The sequence below is a fragment of the Balearica regulorum genome, chromosome 8, assembly GCF_011004875.1.
Source record: "Balearica regulorum gibbericeps isolate bBalReg1 chromosome 8, bBalReg1.pri, whole genome shotgun sequence".
In the NCBI taxonomy this organism is placed as follows: Eukaryota; Metazoa; Chordata; class Aves; order Gruiformes; family Gruidae; genus Balearica; species Balearica regulorum.
Window position 1 is genome coordinate 17,204,393 of NC_046191.1, and position 25,990 is coordinate 17,230,382.

Consider the following 25,990-nt stretch of genomic DNA (forward strand, 5'->3'; position numbering starts at 1 on the left):
GGAGATTACATCCAGATGATATATTTCATAGACCTATGCTAAAAAAATACATTACTTTTAACCACAGCACTGGTCCTACCCCCCCCTTTCCTCACAGAAGCTTTCCACAAGCTCCCAATCCACTTTATGCACAGGCTCTGAGCATATCCCGGTCTATGGAGAGACAGAAATAGACTTTTCTCCTGCATTTAAATCATACCTCTGGTGCCATTAAAATTTACCATTTTATTTGCTATATAATTAAAAACAAAACCTATCTACGATATCCTATGTTTTCCCAAGTACATTTTTCCTAGCTAGGCATTTTTTCCTTAATTTTTAACCTGTTCCTGGGCACACATGTTTGTGGTCCAGCTAAGGCCGGGGATGCAGACACGACAGAGGCCCACAGGTGGCGATGTGGTTAAAGCACACCTGGGCTGTGTGGGATTCCCGAGACCAGATTTACCAGTCGGCCTGTCAGAGGGAAGTCTGTCAACATTTTTGTACCAATGCACTGATTTGTAAGTAAGTACTCCCGGCTGAAGTGTTGTATGCCTGTGCAGGTACACCGCTTCTACGTTAGCCGCCAGCAGGAACAGGTTTAAATACTTTGTTGCCTTGGACAAGGGAGAGACAGTGGACGCACACAAACTAGTAATTCAGTCACTCCGCCATTACTAAATATTTATTTGACAACAGCAATTAACTGTACCCCCCTCAGGCGGTGCCAGGCCCCGTCCTGCCCTCTCCTGTGGCGCAGGTCAGCGTTAGCCTGTGCACACGCAGGGCTGCTGTCCGTGCCTTGCTGCAGTTGCAGCGGCGCCTGACTAGCCAGTCCCACTGTCCTCACTGCATTGGCTGCTACTTACGTCAGCAGTCTGGAATCGAGAAACTCGTATTATGAAGTTTTTCTGTTCTTTCACAGACCCTGGAAATGTATCATTTATCTGACTCTTTAGCCGTGGTTCGTTTGGGGAAGCACGTTTGCATATGCTATGTGACAGGCGCGCGTATGCCCTGTACGAGACAATACGAGGCAAGAGCCTACTCCAGCAGTTGGGCAAACCCCCACTGCTTGCAGGAGTAACTGTTCATGGGGATAACACCCACTAACTATGGCACATTTATAGACACTTTTACTATTTCGAGGGACTTTTTTTAGCTATATGGTGCTGTACTTTTCCTCATCCTCCGTGCTGCGTTTAGGCCTCAAAAATGTGCAATTAATACTGGTTGGTTTGGGGTTTTTTTCCCGAAATTTAAGTGTCCCTACTGAGTACTACTTCTGATTTTATCATCCTTGGGCTTCTTCCTCAGAAATGCAGTTGTCTTCTCAAATGACAAGCCGTGCTGCTAACTGCCAGCCAATTGCGGCAGTTTAACCCTCTTAAACCGTTGCAGAGTGCTAATAATAGCGGGCCGTATCCGGACGCGGATCCCTAAGCACCGCTCCCCGACGTGTTCACCGGGGGAATTTTTAAAAGTCGGCGGCTCGACACGGCCCCCTCCACCCGAGGGGCGAGCCAGGCACGTCCCTCACAGCCTCCTCCCCGCCCCAGCACGGGACCCGAGTGCCAGCCCGCCCTGGGCAGGACGAGGCCCGCAGCCGGCGCGGGGGGCGCCCGCAGCCGCGAGGCCGCACTTCCCCTCAGCGCCTCCGCCCCGGCCCGGCGGGGCCGCGGCGGCGGGGGAAGCGCCCAGCACCCGGGAAGGGCTCTGACGGACGCCGCCGCCCGGGCGGAGCGGGCCTGTCCTCGGCGGCGGCCGGTTCAGGGGCAGCCGGGACGGCCCCTCGCCGCCAAGTTTCTCAACTGGTGGCCGCGAGCGGAGCGGGGCGGGCGGCGCCCTAACGGCCGCGCGCGCGCCTCTCCTCAGCGGGCGGGCGGCGCGGCCACCGCTGCCCACCTGACTCCCTCCTTCCTCTCCATTTCCCTCCTCCTCCTCGCCCCCTCCCTTTCTCTCTCTCTCTTTTTTTTTTTTTATTTCCTCCCCTTTCACTCATTCCTTTGTCTTCTCGGGGATTGGCAGGTTTTATTATTCCGCCTGAACAAGCCGGAGGCGGATTGGCTGCGGCGGGCTGACGGCGGAGCCGAGCCAGAGTGTAGTTGGGATTCTGCTCTGTCAGTAACACATGTGTGAGGGGCAGCGGGGAGCACACGCACTCACACACACACACACGCGCGCGCGCGCGCAGGGACACACGCACTCACATACACGCACTCACACACTCACGCAGGCAGAGGGGCCTCCTCCCGCGTCCTGCCAGCGCCGCCGCAGGATTCCCGGCAGCAGCTCCGCGCCCGGCCCCGCTCAAACTCGCCGGCTCTCGCCCTCTCCTCTGAGGCGCTTCGGCGGGCCGCGGCCGGCCGGCTCCACGCCGCGGGAGGCTCGGGAGCCGCCACAGCCCAGAGAAGGGGGCGGAGGTGGGGGGGCGGGGGGGGGAAGCGGTACAAAGTGAAGCCACATTGCCAAACTTACCCGGCGATTGCAGCAGCGAGCGGCGGCGCCCTGCGTGTGCAGCTCAGCGGCAGGGACTGAGCTCTGCAGCTCCCCTCCCGGGAAGCGGGAGCTGGAGGAAGGACCCAGGCAGACGCCTCTCATAGAAATATCTATATTTTTCCAGCCTGGGCTGCCCCTTACCGGGCGGGGGGGCTCCCTCCAGCGCTCCCGAAAGCCAGAAAAAGGGCGAGCGCTGTGTTTGTTTCTTTGCAAGGAGACCACCTCAGGCACCCCGAGCGACGTTGCTCCCCGGCCTTTTGCAATATAGAGGGGAAGCAGGTAAGAAGTGCCAGTAATTACCCCTTATTTTCCAGCGTACGTGTGTGCAGTTGCATGCCCGCGCCCCCTGCCCTGCCGCCGTCCCGTGCTGCCCGCCGCGGCGGAGGGGCGCGGAGCGGGGCGCCCCGGGCGCGGGGGAGCCGCGGGCCCCGGGCATTGTCGCGGCCCCCGCGTACAAAGCCTGGCGGCGGCTGCCGCTCGGGGCGGCTTTCCTTTTCCCCCCTTTCCAGCTGCCGCTGGGAAAGGGCTCTGCCTGCCTCGGCTGTGAATGGAGGGGACGGGGGTGTGTGTGTGTGTAGGGGGGGGGGCTGGGGCACCCGCTTCCCCCGTAGTAAACACTATTCTGAAACAGTGGCAGAAAAGATCAAAGTGAGCTCTCTATTTCTCTCCTCTTCAATTCCCTTCCTGCCCCCCACACGGTCTTTTGTTTCAATCCAGGAGAAATCCGGTGAATCACCTAATTAAAAACAAGACATGAATTAAGCATCCATTTTTGTACTACAAATTGCCAGCTCTCTGCTTGTCCCTCCCTTGGTCTCCATTAAAAAAACACCAGAGACGCTGTTAAAAGGGGGGGGTTATTTTGCCTCTAGCTTCCAGCTCTGCTTTCTGTTTCACTGACTCCTATCCCAGGACCTAAATTGCTTGGCTGTGTAATTACTAGAGTAAGCCTATTTAACTTAAAAGCTTTTTTCCCCCCCAACTCTAAATGAAACTTGATGAGGGCCCGTCCTTAGTTATCAAGGGAGTCACTTTCTGGTCAGTCCTCTTGATTCATCTTTTTAGATTTAATCAGCATTAAGGTATTGCTTGTCCTTAAGAGCTTTAGCTTAATGGGGTTACTGGATGGTTTTCTCAGTGTAACGTTTCCCATTTTATATTTATATATATTTGCCTTTGACAAAGACGGGCTAAGGTGGTGGCATGGAGTCTTTTTCTTTCCTTTAAGAAATCCGAAGTGATTTAAAGCATAGGGAAACGGTTTTAAAGACTCGGAGCAGGAAATGCAGATTCATTTAGGCTGTAGCTGGAAACTGTAACAAAAGGCAATTCCTTGAACAAATGCATCAGAAATCAATTTACATAAAGGTATATGATGCGTTCGGATAAATGCAATGCTAATGGCTTTTAGAGTGGTTTTCTTTCCAAAGTCTCGGGGTTTTTGTTACAGCTTAATTGGTGCAGTTCTTCTGGTTTATTGTGCGGTCACTGGACATACCTCCAGGTAGTCTTTCTGAGGAAATGTGTGTTTAAAATCGGCCTCCGTTCTCCTCCTCCTGCAGCCGAGTTGGGCCAGTGGCAGGAAAAGTTCGTCCTCGCTGCTCTGGAGGTATCAGTCTGAAGGTCCTTAGCAGATAGCCAGATGCCTCGGCATGAGCACATACGGCTTACAAAGGACAAAGACAAAACATGCTGCTTAATTGGCAGTAAATAACTTGAGCTTTTTATAGTATAAGTGACTAGAGGAACACCGGGAGTTTATTGGACTCTGGATTGAAGGCAACAAATTAATCGGTTTAGAGTAAGCTTTATGAATTGATTCCTATATTACCTCTCGGTTGTCCTGCTTGAATAAAGCATTTATTAGAAAGTGAAAAATGCCCTCAGCAGCAGTTTTGGGGGCGGCCAGAGTAACTCCAGCCCGAGCGGTGCACTTCATTATTCTGCTGCTTTCCTATGGTCGGTAAACTTTTTTTTTTTTTTAGTAACAAAGCTTTAGCATTTAAACTGCTGATCAAGGGCAGATTAGCGAGACAAAAGTTGAGTATGTTTGTGTAGGAAGTTAACAGGCGTCCTAAAGTTCAGTGATCTATTATTCGGGCCAGTGTCCTCAGTCTGGAGTGTTTTCTCTGGCTGTTTTTATGTCTCCAAAATAAAACAAATACCCCCCAAATCCCGAGGTCTGGGCGGCTGGTCCTGAGCCCCTCGTTACCGCCCCGAGCCTGCAGTCTCTCTCCTAGACTGAAAAACCAGTTTCACAACTTTTTTTTTTTTTTTTTTCACTCTTCACACACTTTTTTTTTTTTTTTCATAAGCAAAACAAACCTCGGGACTGTTCCTGACTTGTGAGCTGCAGCTGCACAAGCCCGGAGCCGGGGGGGTGGAGGTGCGGCGGGGTGCGCTCGCTCTGCCCCCCACGCCCGCCGCTCCCCCGCCAGCTGCGCGGCCCCGGGCCTGCCCCGTGTCCCCCCCGGCCCGGCCGTGCCCCCCGCCAGGGCCCGGGAGCGGCGCTGGCCCCGCCGCTGGCCAGGCGGGAGGCGGGCGGGTTGCGCCGCGCCGCCGGCCCGTCCCTGACCCGCCTCCGCCCCTCTCTCCGCGCAGGCCATGGTGAACCCCGGCGGCAGCTCGCAGCCGCCCCCGGTGACGGCGGGCTCCCTCTCGTGGAAGAGGTGCGCCGGCTGCGGGGGGAAAATCGCCGACCGCTTCCTGCTCTACGCCATGGACAGCTACTGGCATAGCCGCTGCCTCAAGTGCTCCTGCTGCCAGGCCCAGCTGGGGGACATCGGCACCTCCTGCTACACCAAGAGTGGCATGATCCTCTGCAGAAACGACTACATCAGGTGAGGCGCCGGCGGCACGCTGTGGCCGTCCTCGCCACGGCGATGGCCAGGCTGGCAGGGACCACTTTCCCCCTGCCTTCCTGCCTTTTTTTTTTTTTTTTCCTTTTTCCTTTCTTTTTTTGCCCTTCATTTCTGGCGGGCAGACGGCGGGCGCCCGTGGTGCGGGGTGGAGGGGTGGACTGGCTCAGGATCGCTCCTTCATTAGGAGGGAGAGACGTGCGGATGTTAGCGCCTAGCCCAGGGCGCAGTTGCGACTGCCAAGTGGAGGGAAGAGTTGGGGGGGGAGGGGGGGCGGAACGACGACTGTAACTTTAAAGTGGTTTGTCAGCACAAAACAAGTCCTAACTAAAAATAAACAGCAATCAGAGAAGCTAAATTAATCTGCTTTGTTGTAGTGTTGAAGGAGAAGTGTGCATATCTGAACAGTAAATGTTAAAATCGTAGGGCTTAAATAAGGCTGTGGCAGAGGTGCTAAATAATGAAATGCCTGCCTTTAGTATCTGATTAATTATGATATTTACATAAGCACCTTTAAACTCCTTTGAGTGGAAACAGAATGACTCATTCTCTGTTCTCCTTGTGAAAGAGCTGATTAACCATCAGTTGGAGGGCCACCGATTTTACTTACAGCCCAAAACAGTGGTATAATATTTGTCTTTGCCTTGTTGCAGAGAAGCTTTGAGCCAGTATTTTTCTTAACTTGCAGTATAGAAAATGCAGGGGATAGGAGGGATTGCCATTTATTTCTTATCTTTTTCTTTTTTGAAGCTGTTTGCTTTAAATGCCACAGATTTGGGTAGGGGGAACTAAGCCTTACTAATCTCGCATCTGTTGGGGTACAGTAAGATTAGACAGAGTATCCCTTCCAATGAGTTTCCAATATAATTAATAGAAAGAATTCATGAGGTCAGGTGCCCATACGATCTTTTCAGGTGAACTCAAGCTACTTAAACTCATTAATTTAAAAGGAGGCATTTTGAAGGATTACACATTTAATTTGAGTAAATGGTTTGATAGACTGATGCACATGAATGCTTCAAGGAGGTGTTCTATTTCAACATTCAGTAATTAAAAAAAAAAAAAAACACAAAAAGCCCCATACCTTCCTGGCATAACAGAAATGCTTAGTTAAAACAAATTGTGTTTTGTTTAGATGCTTCTGGCTTCTCATTTACAGTAAATGTCAAGAGTTAACCCAGGTTTTTCCTTCTCCCTGATGGCTAAAAAGTTCCACTTTTTTTCTTCCCTTCTGAAAAAAACCCACAACCAAACAACAAAACCAAACCCACCAGCCACCAAATGTTACAGGTTTGCTTATGTTGTAAAACTTGACTTCCATTTGAGAAGATTAGGACTGTACTGAATATGTGCATATGCATGGAGATCTCCTTAGTCTAAAAGGAGGGAGTTAAGACTTGGTTACTCCCGATAGTGCAGCCTCTGTCCCGAGACATGGCTGCATCTTTGGTCAGTTAAGTAGATGAAACGCAGCTCTCAGTATCTTTGAGGAATCAGAGCTTTAGCTTTGCTAGTTTTGGGGCTATTTTTAGAGAGAAATGCTAGAAAATCAGTACATGGGGGGTTTTTAATGGTGTTTTTCAGTCATCGTTCTAAGCAACAAGCCTAAGCCTGGCAGAATTGTAATTAAATAGAGCAGAACGGTGTTAGGGAAAGAGTCTCGTTTGAAGTGGAAAAATTGACACTACTGTTAAGATGCACTGAATAGTACAGATTCATCACTCGACCAACACCATCAAACAAACCCTCATGTCTGATTACTACTAATTAAAAAGAGAAGATGCGTCCACTGTGTCCCAGAGGCAAGTTCAGGCAAGCTTATCGCAGTCCTCTGGTTTTGTGTTGCCAAAAATTAATACTCGTTTATTTTAATGTAGGCGATTATGAATAGGATGCTTTATCAGATGACGGTTTTGAATTGATCTCCTTGTTCTATCACCTGACTTCTCTTTAGATCTGTGTAATTTGACTTGCAAAAATAACTCTGACAGATGCTTGCTGAAACTTGAACTGGACACCGTACACTCAAGGTGGGGTAGGACGGCCTGGCCCTGTGAGGGCTGACTTAACGTGGAGCTTTCCCCCTGGAAATGGACTTTGCAGGCTTCCACGTAGGTCGTGCTGGCATGAGCAAGGTCCTCGGCCTTCTCTTGCGTGAAGTGGCCTCATTTGGTTGTGGAGGCGATGCCACCCGTGTGGCAGCAAGTCTCTCCAGGTCCCCTGTGCCATCCTCCCCCCCCTCTTAATTTTCTGTAGGGCTTTTGCAGCAGCATATTCCCTTTCCCAGGCAGGAGCCACGGGCACAGTTCTTTATTGGAGTTGCGGGCCATGCTGGACACGACTAACAAAATGAGAAGGGGGATTGATCAGCCCAGCAGGCACCAGGTGAAAGGGACTTGACTCCTCCGGGCCAAGACCACGGGACCATTTGTTAACGAGCTTTTTAACCGTCTGAAGTTGTATGTGGGGGGTTTTTTTTGTTGCTGTTTAAACAACGCAACACTCCCCTTTCCCTCCCCCCCCCCCCAAAAAAAAAACAAAAACATAAAACCAAACCCCAACGACAAATTAGCCGTAGAGCTACAGCAGTAGCTTTCATTGAAAGCCAAGGTTCCTGGGAAAAGAGAGGGAGGCGAAAATCCCAGTCCCTTCCCCTCCCTCCCCACCGCCAGCAGTGCGCTTGCAGGGAGGGGAGCCGAGCGCAGCCCTCCCAACCTTAAGATGCCAGATAAAGCAGCAGCGTGGCAGCGAACCCGCACAATTAAAAGCTTTAATTAGTGTCTCCTCCATTTTCTCTTAGTTCTGATAGGTTTTATCTAATGAGATCTGGTCCCTGGCTTAGATCTGCTCGGAATGACGTGTCCGAAATGAATGAGAGCCGCGTCGCAAACAAAACATTTAATTAACAAAATTGGCCTCTAAGAGAGAGCGGGGAGTGGTGGGGAAGGGAAAGGGAAGGGGGGGGGGGAGGCTGCCCAGGCGCCTCTTAAAGGGGCAGCGCCCGCGGCCCCTCCCCGGGCACCCGCTCCTCGCGGCGCGGCGCGGGCGCAGCCCGCCCGGCCCCTCCCGCGGTGGGTGCGTGGGGTCGCGCCGGACCCCGGCCGCGGGGCGCCTCGCCCGCCCGCAGCCGCAGTGTGCGCCGCGCCGGGGAGGGGGCCGCCGGGCAGCCAGTTCATTTCCCTGGTAATCAGCGGCAAGCTGCTATATTCAGGGAATGCTGTCCCTTTAATTGAACAGGCTAGGTAATTAAATGGCACTTTTCCAATAGGACGTGCTAGGTAAATCTAATAGTTGGTTATTTAATATCACTTTGAAGTCTGCCCACTCAAGCACAATGACAGCACAGGAGCATGTGAACTATTAGCTAGGAAAAAAAAAAAACCACCAGGATCTCAAAAATTAATTAAATCGCATGCAATTTAGGGGGAACGTTTATCTTGATTTGTCATAACAGAATTAATTCAAGGCCTCCAATTCACTTGGGGGCAGATCTGTTACTCTGAATTAACCAAGCGTAATTTGCCTGGTATTTTTTTTTCTTCCCCTTCTCTAATGCAGCACTTGCCATTATGCACAGCCCCCCTTTTAAGTATCAATAGCTTCTGGTGCTTTTAAGGTGCTTGGTCTCTAGTTATTCTGAAGTACCTTTAATGGACTTGGCTCCAGGCGTAATTTCTGTGTTGCCTTTCTTTGTTACATTTAATATAGCTGGTGCAGAATTTAGATCAAATATAGGGAATGTACAGAAACACCAATCACTTCTGGATCAGTAGGTCTGGATGTGCATTTCTCTTTGCTAGGGCTTGGATATACGTTTGTGGGCAGAAACGTGCGCTGTGTTACGCAAGAATGGGAGCACTTAAATCTATCTCCACAATTTAGGAAACAACTGGAACCTTATTTTGTTAGTATAAGTTGCTAGAGATGTGTTTCTGCTGCTACTGAATTTTGAGCAGCCAGGCGGGAAACTGGGCTGAAAAGATTTCTTGCTGCCTTCTTTCCCGCTCTTGTGAAAGTTCTGCAAAACATTTAAAAAATAGGAGCGGTTGTGTGTTTGGGGGTGTGGGGAATGCTATGTTGGAACCACACAGTAGTTAATTTAAGGTGGCCCAATAAAACGCTGCTAAATGTAGAAGAGCTGCCTTGTCTGTATAGGGAACCTCCTGATGTTTGTGATTGATTGCATTGCCCAAATGTTGAAATATTAATGACCTTCTTGGACTGAGGACCCAAAGAGGAAACTGAAACCAATTCTGTCATCACAATTAAAGAGTCCCCTGGCTTTAATTAGCCTGACCTGGGGTATCTCTACCCATTGCTGCAGTTAAAGAGAAAAGAGCCCATTAAAGTCCAGTCTGAGACCGATAGCTACTTAATTGAGCACCTAAAGCCTCAAGCCTTTTAAATCAAATACTGTCCTGGACAGTCCCCCTGGTTAGATAATTAGCTCTCCAGCCTCTCAGAAACCATGTGAAGCAACTTTTTTCGTAAAGAATAGTTTCCGTGGAAGGCTTCCTTTACTGGTAAGGAGGAATAACTTTTTTTTTTAAAAGATAAACCTTTTTTCCTGTTAATGGTATTACAGAACAAAACCATTCATAACAGTAGAGAAGGAAAAATAAGCTTAATTTTCCTGGTAAATAATACAAAGCAGCAGAAGGGTGTTTTGACTTTGCAAGTAATTTTTAGGAATTTTAGCAGAAGATTCAGCTGAAGTGACTTCCCAGAACAGAATTGTTTTGGGAACATGCTTAGGGAAAAACCTAAGATGTGTGGAAAGACTCTGGATTAGTTTGACTCCATTTATTAGAATTCACAGACATTGCAAGGTGTACGACCACTTCTAGTCGGCGAGAATCGTATAACGAATGCTTAATGAAGACAAGTAGTACAATGAGCTCTGTATTCCGAAAGCTGTGTTTTCAGTTGGGTGGTGCAGTTGTACGGTGGGGGGTTGCAAGAGACTGCTCTCCAGGTTCAGATTCTGCCGGCCAAGTAATGTCGTCTATTCGTCTTTGCCTTTCTGCCTCCACCCTACCCAGCAGTGCCCTTGTGCCACCCCCTTATCCTGGATTTTTGGATCTTTGCTCTAAAAATGTAACAGTGCCTTGCTGCCTCCTTGTGCAGTGCTTCCCCTGCACCTTTTCTATGCGCCAACTTCATTACTAGTAACAATGGAGGAAGCAAAATGCGTATCGTAAAGCTTTGGAAGTAACCTCAATACATGACATAACTACTCGGAACTGGTCCTGATTTAGAAGATGCCCTAATAATGGACCCTTAGTTTCCAGATAGTTTAGTCCCTTTGGATGGAGGTCCTGACAATGTATTAGTTCAGCTTTCCCTTTGTAACCACTGTGATTCTGCAAGAACGTGTCAATGTGTCGTGGATCTCAGACTAATTAGTTTTGAAATGGAGTTTTGATTGAACTCTTCAAATCGATGCTGCTGCAAAATTTGTTTCTCAGCTTCCTATTAAAAGCCATCTTAAGGGGCAGTTTTACTACTCTCTCTGTCGTTCAGTCGATACATTTAATAACAACTTACAGGCTATTTTCAATAAAGTGGCGACAGCAAATTAGTAGTTTGAACATGACAAGCCTCCTCTGCAAGCTCAGATTCTGAAAATTCAAAGCAATTATTTTTATACAGAGGCACACTGCAATCATTCAGATTACGGGTATTCTGTTGTAATGCGTCTCCTAGGTTGACACAAACAGAATTTTATGACTTTATTTGGACAGGAAGGAGATGCAAATATTAATATTTATTATGACACCAATACGCTAATTTGTAAATCCTATTACTATGTTTTACATCGTGCAGAAAAGTGGGTCTGTGACCCTGCCAGCTAGTTCAGTTTCCTTTTTTACTGCGAAATGATTGTGGTAGTCTTTATAAATATTTGTGTATATTAGAGGGGCGTGCAAAAGCAAATAAAGGTTTTCTAATTCCAGCTAACGCAGCCTGTAAAAGTAGAACTCAATAGTCATTATTGTATTATATTTTGAATCGATGCATTGTGCCTTTAAACGGATTTGAAGAATTATGTATATATTTTTCTTTACCACTCTTCTGCCTGTTCCCCCCTCCCCCCGCTGTGTGTGCCCCCCCCCCCCCCAATGGCAGATGTTGTGGTCTCATTTGATTGCATAGGAAAACTGCAGTGATACAGCAAACACCCAGAGAGATATGATGACAAATGGGTCCAGATCCCGGTAAATTACTTTCTGCTCAAATCGAAATTTCATTCAGTTTGTTGCTAGCAGAGATGAAGTAATCTAAATTGTGGACTCAGGAGCAGATAGAGGGAAGTTGGAGCAAGCATTTCATTATCAAGAGAGAGAGAAGGTTAGGATGAAAGAGATGAGCAGAGGCAAATCTAAAGTGTTGACACCATGATTGAAAAGGTTAACCCATACACATTATATATCAACCTGGATAGCAGAGAGTTTCTAATGGAAACTCTGCACTGATGGAGGTTTACTGGAGTTTCAATACACCGAGCATGATGTCTTCTTAGATATACAATCAAATCCTCTTAACCCTTTTGATGACTCATATCTCAAGATATGATTAAAGTACAAAAGAGTTCTTCATATAATTTCAAGGACACAATGCATTTAAACTCCAGTCATGAATTGTATCTTCTTTTTATGATGAACCCAGTAATCTGATAAAATGTGTGTCGTACAGAATTGTTTGTGTTTCTAGAGGTGTAAGTCAATATTTCTGATTAAATCCTGTGTAACCACATCTGAGGTGGGGTGAAGCTACCAGTTGTTACACAAAAATATACTTTTTCATATTGTGACACGTAAGCAAGTTAGAAGACAGGGGTCAGAAGTCGAAAATAGTTGTGTAATAAACCATTGCAGTGATGCATGAAAATGCTTGGAGCCGCCTGTGTATTAAATTATTCATGATCATCACCTCTGTTTCAGGTTATTTGGAAATAGCGGTGCTTGCAGTGCCTGTGGACAGTCCATTCCTGCTAGTGAGCTGGTCATGAGGGCACAGGGCAACGTCTATCATCTTAAGGTGAGCGGTTTTTCTATGTATCTTTTTTTTTAGTAGCTGATTAGTGCTGCCGTGCTTCTTTAGTATAAAATCTGCATCTGCTTATGAGTGAAATGCAAAGCAATAACTAGAAATATGAGTGTATATTATAAAGCTTCCCTTAGTGTGTAGCTTTGTTCCCTCGTAATCGGTAAAACTATACTTGAGTTATGTACTGCATAGTCCCAACAGGTAAGACTAATGCCATATTTGGAGATGCTAGAAACCAAGCAGCTCCATATCTCAACTGTACTCGCAGTCTCTGAAGTGTAATTTTCAAACCTGCAGCATACTTAATTTGTGCTGTAGTTTCACTTGCTGTCTCTTTCCTTTTTCAGTGTTTTACATGCTCTACCTGCCGGAATCGCCTGGTCCCCGGAGATCGGTTTCACTACATCAATGGCAGTTTATTTTGTGAACATGATAGACCTACAGCTCTCATCAATGGCCATTTGAATTCACTTCAGAGTAACCCACTACTGCCAGACCAGAAGGTGAATACTCCACAATTACTAATAAGCTTTATTAGGGCTAAATGAAGATCAATTTCTTTGCGTTCTAATAGTGGACGTTCCCCGCCCCTGCAAGGAGACCTTTAAGTAACTGAACTTACCTTAAATAACTTAGGCATGGGTTATGGGGAGAAAATACCTTTTAAATATGACATAGGGTGAGTCAGTTTATTTTGGTTTGGGCATGTGCATCTGTACAGCTGTTGAACTCCTTGTGTACAAAGCGAAATGGAGAGCATACGTTAACATGAACTCTTAACAAAGAGAACTATTTTATTTTATAATCTTGAAATTAAGGGCTACAAGAGAGCAGGTTTCTGTGGAAGGAAAATTAGATCCTTTAATATGGAAATGTCTTGTGAAGAGAAGGTCCCTGAACTAAACCAAATGTATTTCACTTTAATATTAAGGTTTTAGTTGAGGAAGCATGCTGGGGTACTCTTTCAGGAGTATTTTCTTGTCTGTTTGTATGTCATAACTCAGATTTAAAAACCAAAGTGCTATTTTCTTATCGCTCCATAACACTGGTAGCTCAACTAGAGATTGTTTATCTCTGTGGTTGATAGCTCCTGGTTTCTAGCTAAATGAGTAAATAATGACTATAGAAATCATATGGACGAGAAGAAGAAAAAAAAAAAATTCTGATCAACAGTTGTCCTGTAACTCTGAAACTAGATAGTTTTAGATCTATTTTAATCTCCTTAATAAGTCCTAAAGCTATGCAAGTGAGTGCATTTTGATAACTGCTGTGCCTAATTTGTAACAATTACTGTCAACCTTGAGTTAAGAGACTGTTCATTCCACCCTGGTCCAGAAAAGAGTGAATGTATGACTCTTGCACATAATTTTATTCACATCATATTTCATACTGATTATGTATTGATGACATTGATTCATTTACTCTTTACAGCGCCACTTGCATGGATATTAAATCTTATTGACCACAGATGAATTTTAATTTCAGATTGGTGATAGATTTTTCCATCAGCTCTGATAGTATATTTGACTTTTTCATCATTAACCCAGGCAATCACACAGCACTGAGTTATTGCAATGAAACAAAAAGTGCACACTTCAGTTGGTAATTCTTTATAGATTTACAATAGGAACTTCATTAATGTCTGTAAGGATCACAAAAAATAACATTTATCTGCAAATAGGAATTTGGAAGATTAAAAAAATCTGGGACAAATGCGAGGCTGATCTGTTCTGTAATGTACAGAATAATTTTTAGTGCTTTTACTTAGTGGAGAAATATGTCCAAGAATCACAAACTGTTTTTTAATTTATGTGATTTTTTTGTTGTTGTTGTTGTGTTGCTACATTTCAGTATCTCTGTTTGCTTTTTTTTTTTCTGTGCATAAATTTACTGATTAATTTTAAGTATTCTTTCAAGTCTTATACAGTGAATGTAATTACATCAAAATAAAACACGGCCCTTTTTTATTTACTTAATTTGTCAATCGAGGTGATGAGGGAGTTGAGTACAAAAGTCCTATATAGTTAGGCAGAACAAAGATAATTAAGATTGGAGGGGAATGTGCAGCCTCTTCTCAAGGAAGTACAAATACAGTTAAAGATTCATAGATTTATACTGTTGTGAATTTTAATGAAACAAATCTGTAATACAGACTAGCTAGCAGTGAATCTGTTAAATGAATATTTGTAGGTATCCCATTTCAAAATATAGGTAAAACCATTCATCTTTATACACTGCAGTAAAGGTCTGCCATTCTGAGAGAGCGGTTTATCCACTTGTCTTCCATGAATGTAAGGTTTAATGTAACTTCAAATAGGCATCTAAATTGTCATTTAGTTTTATCAGTTTCTTGCTATGCCTTAGAAAAACATAAAAATGATTTAGTTGCAATAAAAGCAGTAGATATGATGAGGAACATAGAACATGGAAAAGAGAAGTAAAATTGGACTGGGCTTGCAGAGCGCACAACTGTAGGCACCTGGTAGAACCTAAATGCAGTGAAAATAGTGAGAACAGTTTTTAATTAGTTCTGTCAGTGATGAGGCATATGAAGAGGTGTTAGGGAGAAGATTAGGGGGAGAGATAATAATTTGGGGTTTTTCTCTTTATAACGTAATCTCTCTAGAAAATGGTGTAAATTCTCCTACCAGTTGTCAAAGGGGAATTGTGGAGCACCTGAACCTAGAAAACTGAAATATAGTTGAGGAGACCAGTTGGTAATTCATAGACTTGTCAGGTTTCTGGATTTTTGGAAGCTACAGGGGCAGATGCCAGAAGAGTCATGTTTTGTATGTTGGCTTTTTAACAGACTATAGATGTTTACATCAGACATGTTTTCCAGAAGGCTGTGTGGTTTAGGGCCACTAATTAAAAATGTTCTTCCACTATGACTGAGTTGGCTGTAACAGATACTCTTTATTAAACATTAAAGATCAATCAGTCTCCAGGTTATTCTACCACTAGAGATGATAGACATAGCAGAATATTCATGGGGGTTTTTATTAAACTGAAGAGATCGAGACATAACTCCCAGCATTAAAACACATTTTTGTTGTGTATGTGAGGGTGACAGTTACAAGGTCACTGTTGTCTTAATATAGTTTACAGGTTAACACCTACTGGTGATTAGTGCAGACAGGGCTGTATGACCTAACTTTGTTTAAAAACTTGCTTTTGTTTTTAAGGAGGCATATGCTGGCTATTCCTGCCTTTTGCCTCCCGGAGGCAATTCACACACATGAACTATCATTTCCTATCACTTGCTAGGTAGTGTGAAAACCCCTGTTTTATCTAAACTCCGTACTGCTTGCCTGCAGAGTGCAAACTTGGTTTGTGATGTCCCGTGTGCCGTTACATTAGAAAGGCCTGCATTGTCAAGAATGGTGTTTTTGCTAGCGGTAGTATTCCTGTAGTAGTTCTTGTTTGCAACAGTATTAACCATCTACTAAAACTGTAAATTTTCCACCAGTTGGCAGTGTTGGTAGCAAATGCTTGTCTTCAGCATCTATACTTTTAAATAAAGTATGAGTTAGATTATGTCTCTCAGAGAAGATCTTAAAAATCTTCTAGTTTACATATCACTCAGCAATGCCCTTGTAGTTACATAATTGGTGTCGTCTGTGTCCATAGTAGAAGATATTTGATGCTCATTTATTAAATATGCTTGCTGGCTGCTCCCTAATCTTTGTTCTGGACAGACAAATTACCTTTCTCACACTGAGCTCCAGCTCTGGGGAATTAAACCTCCAAGCCTCTACTACTTTAATTAGCTTGAAAGTGGGGGGTTGCAGTTACTAATAGACCTCAGGCTTTTAGTAACTTAGAGAAAGGGTGAAAAAAGAACTTCCTGGGAAGCGCAAAATGTCATTTAAAAACCATAAAATTCTAATATATATTATTTCATTTTGGTAATTGCAAACAGATTGTATTTGAAGACTATGGATGATAATTTCTATTTTATCCATGAAAGTTTAGATTTTTATTGAGTTAGATACTTTTAATTATCACAATTCATTAACACTAGTGTGAAGGCACATGTTTGACTTCATATATTAAAATGTTTATGTAACATTAACTAACACACCAGATGAGGAATTTTAAATGGGGGGGAAAAATCCTGAAATATCTATATTTAGCTCTTGTGCAATGCAGCATATTAACCAAAGTTGCCTTGGGAGGATATTGGCTGTACTTCTTATTTGCTTTACACACTATTTCTTCCAATTATAAGATCATATTACTAGCTTCTTCAAAGGCATGGCATAATGTTTCTTCCCTTTTAAAAGGGGCCCAGAAAAACCACCTTATTCACTGTACGATTTGTTACCCGAAAGTACACTTATTTATTGTTGTCGTTTCTTTTTTTTTTTCCCCTGTCTGCTCTTTTCAGTAGTGAAACTGCAGAAAATGTTTGCGCTTTGCTATTTGAAGTTGAAACATTAGCAGTATGAATGGATAGTGTAGAAAGCCTTAATCAAGTCACAGTTGGAAAGTAATCTAATAAAAAAGAGATTAGTGAATAAGGAAAAGACAAAAGCAGTCATGTTGTAGTTTCCTATCTCAAATTTAGTATTCTAGCTAAGATACCCATTTTTATTTCTTACAGGTCTGCTAAAAGGTCAGAGTAATGCAGAATGCGTGCCTTCATCTCAAATTTTGTTCATCACAGATGGATCCCATGTCTCCAAGTAGACAAGTCACCTTTGTAGCTAGCATCAATGCCAGCTCCATACCATTGCACCTTCTTTATTCTTGATTGCCCTTCCCACATTTATTGGTGTATTAAAATGACTGAATATGAACATTAAGGACTCCATGAACCTGGGCTAATGGGAGACTGTAGAGAAAATGAAAAAAGATCCACCGGAGGACATCTTGGGGGGGGTGGGGGGGGAAGATGACTAATGAAGCTAATTAAAAGAAGCATTGAAATCTGCTTTCTACCCTCATTAACAATTAGCAGGGCACTGGCCAGTTTGTACCCTGTGTTTTACCTTAACAACATTCTATTTGCTCTTTGTATATTTAAGTGTTGTAAGGAAATGTGTTTCAATCAAACTGAACATGAGATAAAGATGTGGCTTTTGTGATATTCTATCACAAACACTTTTATTGTATCTCTGTAAAATACAATGTATGTATGCATGTAAGTGTTTTTGTCCTAATGTTGCTACTTCCCATGGCAAAAAAAAAAAAAAAAAGAAAAAAAAAAGTCAGGCTCATAGCAGCTACTGTGTAGAAATTTTCACCTACTTCTAATTTGCTGAATGAAGAAAAATCTTTTATTTGTGATATTTTCAGAGACATTTGCTCTAGTATGGTGTATTTAAATAATAAAAAAGTAAAACAACACTGAATTGAGTATGAGTTTTAGAAGCCTTTTTTTTTAAAAAAAAAAAACATTCAAAACATTATTCTGAAGCTGTATCTTAGGTAGTCATTACCTTAATTGTCAGTTACCTTTAAAAGTAGCTTTTTGGTTTGGACTTTTTTTTTTTTGTCTTATGCCAGTAAAGAATCTGTTGAACTACTTAACAGTGTTCCTTTTGGCAAGGATACAGAGCACTACTTCAAAATGATCTTTATTTTTCCTTGAGATTCTTAGTTCTAATAACAGCAAGTATATTGTAATTCATATTGCAGTGAATTATGGTATGCATATAGGTATTGTGGTCTCTTTCTATCCAGTTCCTTTTCACGGAATCATCTGTGTTAAGGGTATGCATGTGTCTGGGTACGCAAGCATGAGAGTGTGTGTGTATATACCATAAGAGGTCAAAGGATAATAAAATAAAAAGCAACAAAAGGTCTGTACCTCATGCTGAGCACTAGAATCAAGTATTCATAAAAAGGAATACAATAGTTATTCTGATTTGAACAACATAAAGTTGTGTTTGCTGCGCTAAGAGAGTAACTTTTCAACACTGATAATCTTAAGGAAAGAAAAACATGTTTCTCGCGTTGTTTCCGAGAACTAACTGATCTCAAGTATGATCTGTTCTCTGAAAGCAAATAAACGCCACCCCCCCACCCCCAAGCAACAAAGCCTCCTCTGAGCTAAGAGAGGGAGCAACTTCATTTAGTGGGTTTTTCCCATCAGCTGCTCAGTGGCAGAGCTGTGCAGAATAATTTTGAGGAAAAAAACCCTGACTTTTTCTGTTTGTAGCAAGAACGCTAACATGAAGCTATGGAGGTACATTGTATGCCTTCGGTTAGGAAACTGCAAGCATCTCGAATGTGCCTCTGCCATAATTAGTAACGAATCAATATTAACAACTACTCTACTTCTATAGGAGACTAATACATTTGAAATGCGTCATGATTATGTTTGTCTTTTTTAATTCTGTTTTTGAGAAGGTGTTCCCTGTTCAGTGTGCTTGGTTACGGAGTGAGCTTGACTTATTTTTGTTGTGATGCCAATACACAAAAAGCTGATTTATAGATTTGTCTGTCTAAACAACCAACAGCAGATACTATTTTTTTTCAGATTCTACTTCTTGACCTCCTGTATATTGGAGGTCTGCTGAATTTCTTCTTTTAACACTTCAGTGCTTGAGGAAAAATAGGATTGTTGCAGAGAAAAGAAAATGTTGTACAGTATCAGGCAGCAAAGACAAAAGAATACTTGCAGAACATATAAAGCAATAAAATGAGTGAAGCTATGTGTGGCTTTTTTAATTAAATGCACTTACATATTTTAAAAATAATTTTCTAAGTTTTTTTGATCTGGCAGTAAAGTCTTTAGGTAGAGTCCTGCAAATTGTGCTGCTTCAAAATCTTTGAAAAGACACTTGAAGTCATATGAATACAGAATTCAAGTATTAGTGAGACTGTAGACATCTTTTTATAGTCTTTCAGTATAAGCACTCAAGGTACAGTGTTTAAATCTAACTTGTACAGGTTTTTGGTTGTCCAATATAACCCAGAAGTGCTAAGAAGATAGCTAATAACTTCTAGTAAGTAATGTAGTCTAGCATTTAGTGATGTAGAGGTTGAAGTTCATTAGCGGCTTTAAATAAACTATTATATGACTCATTTGTAAAGCACAGCTACCTATTTAATAGCTTACTTTAAAAGCATTTCTTAAGTTGCAGACCTATAAGATTACAAATGTCACTCATGTTAGCATAATCCACATGCAAGTGATGAAGCCTTTGCTTTGATGTGCTAAATTGGAGGAGGACTAATGGAGCTATGAATATACAATAGAACATATTTAAGTAGTATTCTTGCTTTAGGTAAAACACTTTCTTGAAACCAGAGGCATTTCAGACAATAAAATGGGCTCTAATGGGGATGGTAGGTGTGGATAGAAGGCTACTGGAAACACTTAGATTTGTCCTTATGTGAAAAAAAAAACCCGCTTTTTTTTAGGAGATGTGTGAGGAAAAGCATGTACTTGTTCACCTTTTATCACATGCATTTGCTACACTGAGGCTGAAATACACCCTCTGCATTTAGTGCTGCTGAAAAGTCATACAAATAATCATTCAGTAAGAGCTTCCCTCATTTTCAAAAATGAATGCTGTTTAAAAAAAAAAATCAAAGGAAATATTACTAATCTGAAATCATCCTTGTGAACCTGGATAAAATGCTCTGTCTATACTGCATCTAAATGTCTCAATCATATAAATTGTCACTCTTATTAATGAAACAATTTTGTAAAAAGATTGCCCTCTAAATGGGTTTAATGTTTTTACCTATCCAGCTGTCTAGTTATGAGATTTACGCATCCTGGCAGGCAGTGGGACATTAAGCCTTTCCAAACCAAATTCTGTTTGCAACAAGATACTGTCTTTTCAGTCCTGCATGATTTATCTTTAAATATTTTAACAGGTTATGCAGTATCTTATGAAATATAAAATGAGAATGTCTTACCAAAATGAAGCCTGTGAAATTAAGTCACATCTTTAGAATATTAACCACATTGAGTTTGTCTCCCCTTTTTTCCCTGTTAGTTAACACTGATATAATTTGCATCATCTAATTTTAGGGTAAATGCTAAAAAAAAAAAACAAAAACCAAAAAAAATTCCACATACCAGCATAGTATGACTTGCTATCAAATACTGTCAGGCATTTCAAAACACCATTTTAATTTAAATTTTTTATCAAATTCTTTGGCTGGTAGTTATGTGTCAGGTGTGAGGCTTTTTTGCAAGATCTATGTTCTGAACAGCTCTATTAAAATGATGAATAAAATTGAGATCGGAACATTTATGTATATATATTTTTTTAAGTCTTACATTTCTTCAGTGTGAAATTCTGTGTTCCAGGTCTGCTTTCACTGCCTGAGCCTCCTGTACACAAAGTACCAGGTAGCCATTGTTGCTGCCTGTTACCTTTAGTACCAGGCGTATGCCTATTGTCAGTCCAGCTAAGCCACAGAAGAGCTTATTGCAATTAAATAGCAATTTGTTTCTATGAAACTGCAATTAAAGTATTACTGATCAGCCATTTTAGATTGGCGGTGCTTTGACTGCATGTTAAACAGTGAGGAGCTCTCAATTTATTTCTGCAGAGCCTGAGCTGCGCGTAACAGTGAAGTGTAACATGCTCACCTATGTCCCTTGTCAAGTTGAAAGTATGAGTCCTCTGTGAAGCACTCTGATCTCATCACGAACATGCTGAGAGCAATGACAAGTCAGGGCTGATCGCTGTAAGTTGAACTTGCAACTTACAGGACCTGAAGTTATTACTGTTTTCTGTTCCTGGCTAAGCAGGGATGTGTACGCTTCCTACAGGGGATGTTTTCAACTTCAGATTGATTCTGTTGAGAATGGACTGCAAGTGGTGGGCCGCAAGCCAATAACGTGCTGCAGGTCCTGACTTGTTAGAGCTGTGTAAACAGGGCTACTATATCTCCTTAATCACAACTAATAAAAGACTAGCAGAAAGCAATCAATTACCTTATAAGTTGTTGGTTGGTTGGTGTTTTTTTTTTAATAAAAAGCAGTTTATCTGATACGGCTCTTATTTTCACACTTGTACAACAGCTGAGACAGTTTAAAGCAATCCAGTTGGCTCACCTGTGCGCACCAGGGTTGGCTGGCGACTCTTCGCCTGTGACATTCCCAGGAAGCCACGGCGCTCCTGCCCCCAAGCCTGGCAGAACCTGCCCGCCACCGCCTACAGGCTTGTAGCCATGCTGTGGTTGACTTGAAATCTGAAATGTAAATTTTTGGTGCAAATTAAAAACTTGTTTGTAAAAACTCAAAGAGGAATTAACTTTGTAGTGGTAATTATATTTCTTAATTATCACCATATTTTAACAAAGTCTGAGACATGTTAACTTTAGTTCCTGCATTTTTGCACAGTGGAGGCTGTAGACATCCTCGTTCCTTGGCCAGAGGGGATGACATCACACCTGTGGCATGCATGAGATAAGCGTTGCTTCAGTTAGAAACAGGTTCCTGTCTCTCAGAGATGTTCCTTGGGGGTGGGTGAAACTACTTGGGTCCTGGTCCTGAAGTGTGACCCAATGGGGCAGATGAGTGCTGCTGAGCAAACTGCCGTGTCAGGTGGTAAACGGGCCACGCAAGCTCCCCCGTACCAGCTGAGCGGCGTTAGGTACCCAGCATGTGCAGGCTTTTAGCCCCTGGCAAATGGCAGGTAAAATGCTTGTGCTTAAACCTCAGTGAAAATGGGCTGGCTGACAGTAATTCATTCACCCTCAGCAGATTGGTCATATGTCTGAGCCCAAGGCCTGAAAAAAAAAAAAAGTCCTGTTTACTGGAGACAGATGCAACCATGTTGAGGATTTTTTTTTTTTTGTCCCTCCTCTGTGGATATTTTTTAACAAGTTAGCTTCTGTTGTTGTATTTCTTTTAACAGTAGTTCTAGCATTAGGTTCACAGAAATGTTTTTGGCTTGCAGGAGGCTACACAGTTCAAGGGGGAGGCAATGGGATCTAAGACTGTAGCTGGGATGCAAGCCTCAGTCCTGTCTGGCAGCTCAAGTTGGTTTTTTGCCCCTGCTCGCCTCTAGCTTATCCACTGCAGGGCATGCAAGGGCCTGGCACCACCAGGGCTGCAGTTTTTTAATGAGGCCTCGCAGTGCTACTGTATTAAAAGTACTAAACAGCAGACTTTTTGTGAATGGAAAGGCACGCGCAGGCCATAGCACAATGTGGTTAGGGACTTAAAGAGCTGCGCCTGCAATAGGGTGATGCTTGAGGAACGCTACGTTGGGGCTCAAGCCTCTGAAGGACCAGTCCTGAAAAGAGCCTGGGCTTTCAAACAGTGAAGCACACACACCCAGGAAGGCTGGAAATTTTAATAGGTGCTGAGTAACTTTTGAAAAACTTGAGCTTAAACTTCTCTTGTATTCACTGTTCTAATACAGGCCTTGTAGACCGTGGTGCCATTTTGTTCCCATGTCTGATATCACTCTTACATTTTTGTAATTATTTTATCTGTTTTTATTATCTGTAATTTTATTTATCTGTAATTATTTAAATCTGTTCCCTGCTACCTTAGATGTTCAACTCAGCTTACAAATGCTGAGCTGAAAATAGATTTTTGTTTTAATGATTAAAAATATTTTAAACATTTTTTTTGCTTTTTAGAATTTTTTATTCACTGCTACATATTTAACTTTAAAAAAACACAAATCAAAACACAAAAACCTCAACATTTTCATTGAACAATCCTACAAACCATAGCATTAAGCTTGAGACATTCTTTCCCCCAAGGAATTTTTTTTTTTTTTTTTGAGAGCAAGCTATAGCAGAGATCAAAAAAAGGGCCATTTTTGAAAAGGGTTATTCCTTCTGGTTGGGTCCCAGCCCCAGTGAACATGCCCATGAGGGAGGGAGCGGTGCTACTGCACAGTGAGGTTGGCAGCATGAAAGGAGCCCCTGCAGACAGAGCCTGCCCCGTACTTTTCTCAGGCAAGTGGTCCCCTCTGGTGCTCATCGTGTCCTTTGCCCTTAAGGGAGCCATGGCTGCTGGGCAAGCCGAAGGTCTACGTGTGCAGCCAGGTTCCTCTGCAGCTAAACCAGCTGATGTTTCTTTCTTGCATTGTTGGAACAGGCTGTTAATTACATTTTGAAATATCCATATACTTTTCCTGTTAGGGGATCTTACAAGCAAGCTTTTTGCTAACAATTTCTGTGGTTCACTGTAACCTCTCAGAATAATCATCGGTTCCACTGAACTTATGCCAGTTGTTTTGTTAAACTAAATTGAGAGAACAGGGCCTATATTCATTCTCGAAAGGCAAGAGATTGCCCTGTGATTTGGGGAAATCTTGATTGCTTACAGAAGAATAAATGAACAAGGCAGATATTAACTTTACACCTGACTTCAATTTCTTTGAGCAGTGGAGAAATGTCCAGTAGGAGGAAAAAAAATCCAGCTAAAACTCATAAGCCAGCCATTAATAGGCTAATTTTATTGTGCTGTAAAATCATCAACTGCTTATAGAAAACAAAGGGGCAACGAATGCAGTATTTGTCTTTTAGTCTTAGGAAAAAGCCTTAAGATCAAGCAGCCCCTAAAAGACTGAGCTGATATGCATCCCACTTACTTACATATTTTTGGATATCCTCTGATATTCATTCCACTGATGTATTTGATAGGTAATTACATCAGCCATATCAAGATGTTGATAACAAATACTGGAAGACTTCTGTGTTTTGCCATAAAGCTTATACCCCTTGTTATTGAACTCTCGTCAGACTTGGAATCTGCAGCAATCATTTGAAAGCTGTAGTTGGTATTTTTGTGCTTATGCCACGTTTAAAAATTATTATTCTTGCTTCATCAGTTAGTCTTTTTAGCTGGCTTGAAAAAAACATATTGCAAATGAGCTACTATTCTTATTTGTTGTTTTAAGAAGAGTAAGCACTGAAGTATTCAAATGGAACAGATTATACCTTTAATTACATCCAAACAGGATGCTGAGCTGATTTTTCTATTTTCCGTTTAATTGCTATAGTTCAAAAAAGATATTGCAAATTTGTAGATGAATTATTTAAGCATAGCCTTCTGGCCTCTGTGTTTATGAGAGAGACCAAAAGGGGAAAGGAAAAAAAAAAAAAAAAAAAGAATTTAAAGGGAAAAATTACCACTTCCTTCTTTAAGAAAGAAGTTTGAATAAAATATCTGGGGGGGAGATGTTTTAGCTGGATAGATGTTTTATGCTATCTTGGGACTCCGTGGGATTTGTTTGTATCCCACCAACCACACTGGGTCCCTCACTCCTGAGTGTCCCCCCCTCTTGTGCCATGGGTAGCAAAGTACTGTTTCTTCTCTAACCTGCTCGTCGGTCAGCGTGTTGCGTCATGGATGCGATCCCAACCAACCACCCTTTTTGTGGATGTGCTTGATCTCCGTTCTCCTACATATAAAATGAGAATAATGAAAGCAAACACAATTCATCACTTCTTAAACTAAATATATTTCCATTTTGTTTGCACGTGCGTGTGTATATATCATTCACCGTATATATTTAGAATATGTACTACAACATTACAGCCAGTGATAAATCCTACTCGCTTACTATATGTGTTATTTGCTGCAACATTAAGCTCAGTAAGAATTTTATACGTAACTTGTACCAAAACTAAATATATCGTGGAATTGATGCATAGTTGTAAACAAGAGCATAACTCCCTGCTTCAACACAGTCGAAGGTGGCAGCTTGTGTGGCAATTCTTTTGCAAACAATTGCAGACTTTCCAAAGAATAAGTAATTTCTTAATTACATTTTTAATGATGTTTTTAGAAAATAAGATTCTTGGGGGGGGGGAAACCCCTATAATACCAACAAAAAAATTGAACCTAAAGCTTGTACTGTATAAAGAAATGCTGTGTGTGAAAAACTGAATTGTGCTGTGCCCAGGTCTTTTGCTCCCCCCCCCCCATCTCATTTTTTCCTTCTACTGAACTTGCCTGTGTAGAATATTTTTTTATAGCTCCACTGTGAATTCAAAGAAAGATGACATTGGCACAATCCATTTAATTTTTTTTTATTATTATGATCTTATTTCATTATTTTCAATAGTGCTAAGTATGTGCTACCCACTTAGAGAGGTGATGCAGTGCATAGCAAAGCTCAAGATGTCCTCTTAAATACACGAAGCTTATGCAAGGCTGTGACACAAATAGGTTTTAAACAGCAGCAGCATTTGCAGCTTTGAAGGGCTGATATGATACAGCCTTGCCAACATGTCACAGGTAACATGGAGAGACTCAGGGAGAAACTGAACTAGCTGGAGTAAGAGTAGTACCCAACTTTTATTGATGAAGTTCAGGGGAAAGAGGCACCGGGGGCAGCTGTATTAATCCCATAATAACTTGAAATATAATCAGTACATTGCTGCAGGGATGGCTAGGAAGGGAGAGAGGTGGAGGTGTCAGGGTTTAAGTTCACAGGCCTTCCCAGTTCATTAAAAAGTGACTCAATCAGAGAAACAGGCTGGCTTTTCAAAGGGCTGGCAGTTGTGAATGGGCTTCGGACATTAGGAGGCATGCAGATTTGTGCACCCATCCTTGTGCAGAGGTTGCTCGAGCTCAGCAGCCATCCATTTGAGGAAACGGCTGTGTTTTACCCTGCTCAAGCTAGTAAAATGTGTTATAATGTGCTAGAGGAGATTCT

The 25,990-nt window shown here is 42.6% G+C and overlaps 1 protein-coding gene and 1 long non-coding RNA gene across 2 annotated transcripts in view; one reads left to right on the forward strand and one right to left on the reverse strand.

The window, feature by feature from the left end:
* Positions 1-2,108: 2,108 nt before the first annotated feature.
* On the forward strand, positions 2,109-17,739 carry LMO4 (LIM domain only 4). Its single transcript, XM_075759867.1, has 6 exons — positions 2,109-2,405; positions 2,606-2,760; positions 5,083-5,321; positions 12,284-12,380; positions 12,737-12,892; positions 16,996-17,739. The coding sequence occupies exons 1-6, from the start codon at positions 2,114-2,116 to the stop codon at positions 17,002-17,004; spliced, it is 948 nt and encodes a 315-aa protein (XP_075615982.1). The 5' UTR covers positions 2,109-2,113; the 3' UTR covers positions 17,005-17,739.
* A 2,005-nt stretch (positions 17,740-19,744) lies between these two features.
* The window catches only part of LOC142602757 (uncharacterized), a 285,134-nt gene continuing 278,888 nt past the window's right edge, over positions 19,745-25,990 (reverse strand). Inside the window, exons 14-15 of the long non-coding RNA XR_012836533.1 lie at positions 24,649-24,730; positions 19,745-21,554 (exon numbers count right to left, since the gene is read on the reverse strand). This is a non-coding gene — a long non-coding RNA (uncharacterized LOC142602757). The remainder of the gene's footprint in view (positions 21,555-24,648; positions 24,731-25,990) is intronic.

Excerpts from the sequence above, each read along its gene's own strand:
- LMO4 (XM_075759867.1), top strand. The coding sequence starts at position 2,114 with ATGTGTGAGGGGCAGCGGGGAGCACACGCACTCACACACACACACACG. Across the intron at positions 2,406-2,605 it reads GCCCAGAGAAGGGGGCGGAG|CCTGGGCTGCCCCTTACCGG; the intron begins GTGGGGGGGCGG and ends ATATTTTTCCAG. Across the intron at positions 2,761-5,082 it reads GCAATATAGAGGGGAAGCAG|GCCATGGTGAACCCCGGCGG; the intron begins GTAAGAAGTGCC and ends CTCTCCGCGCAG.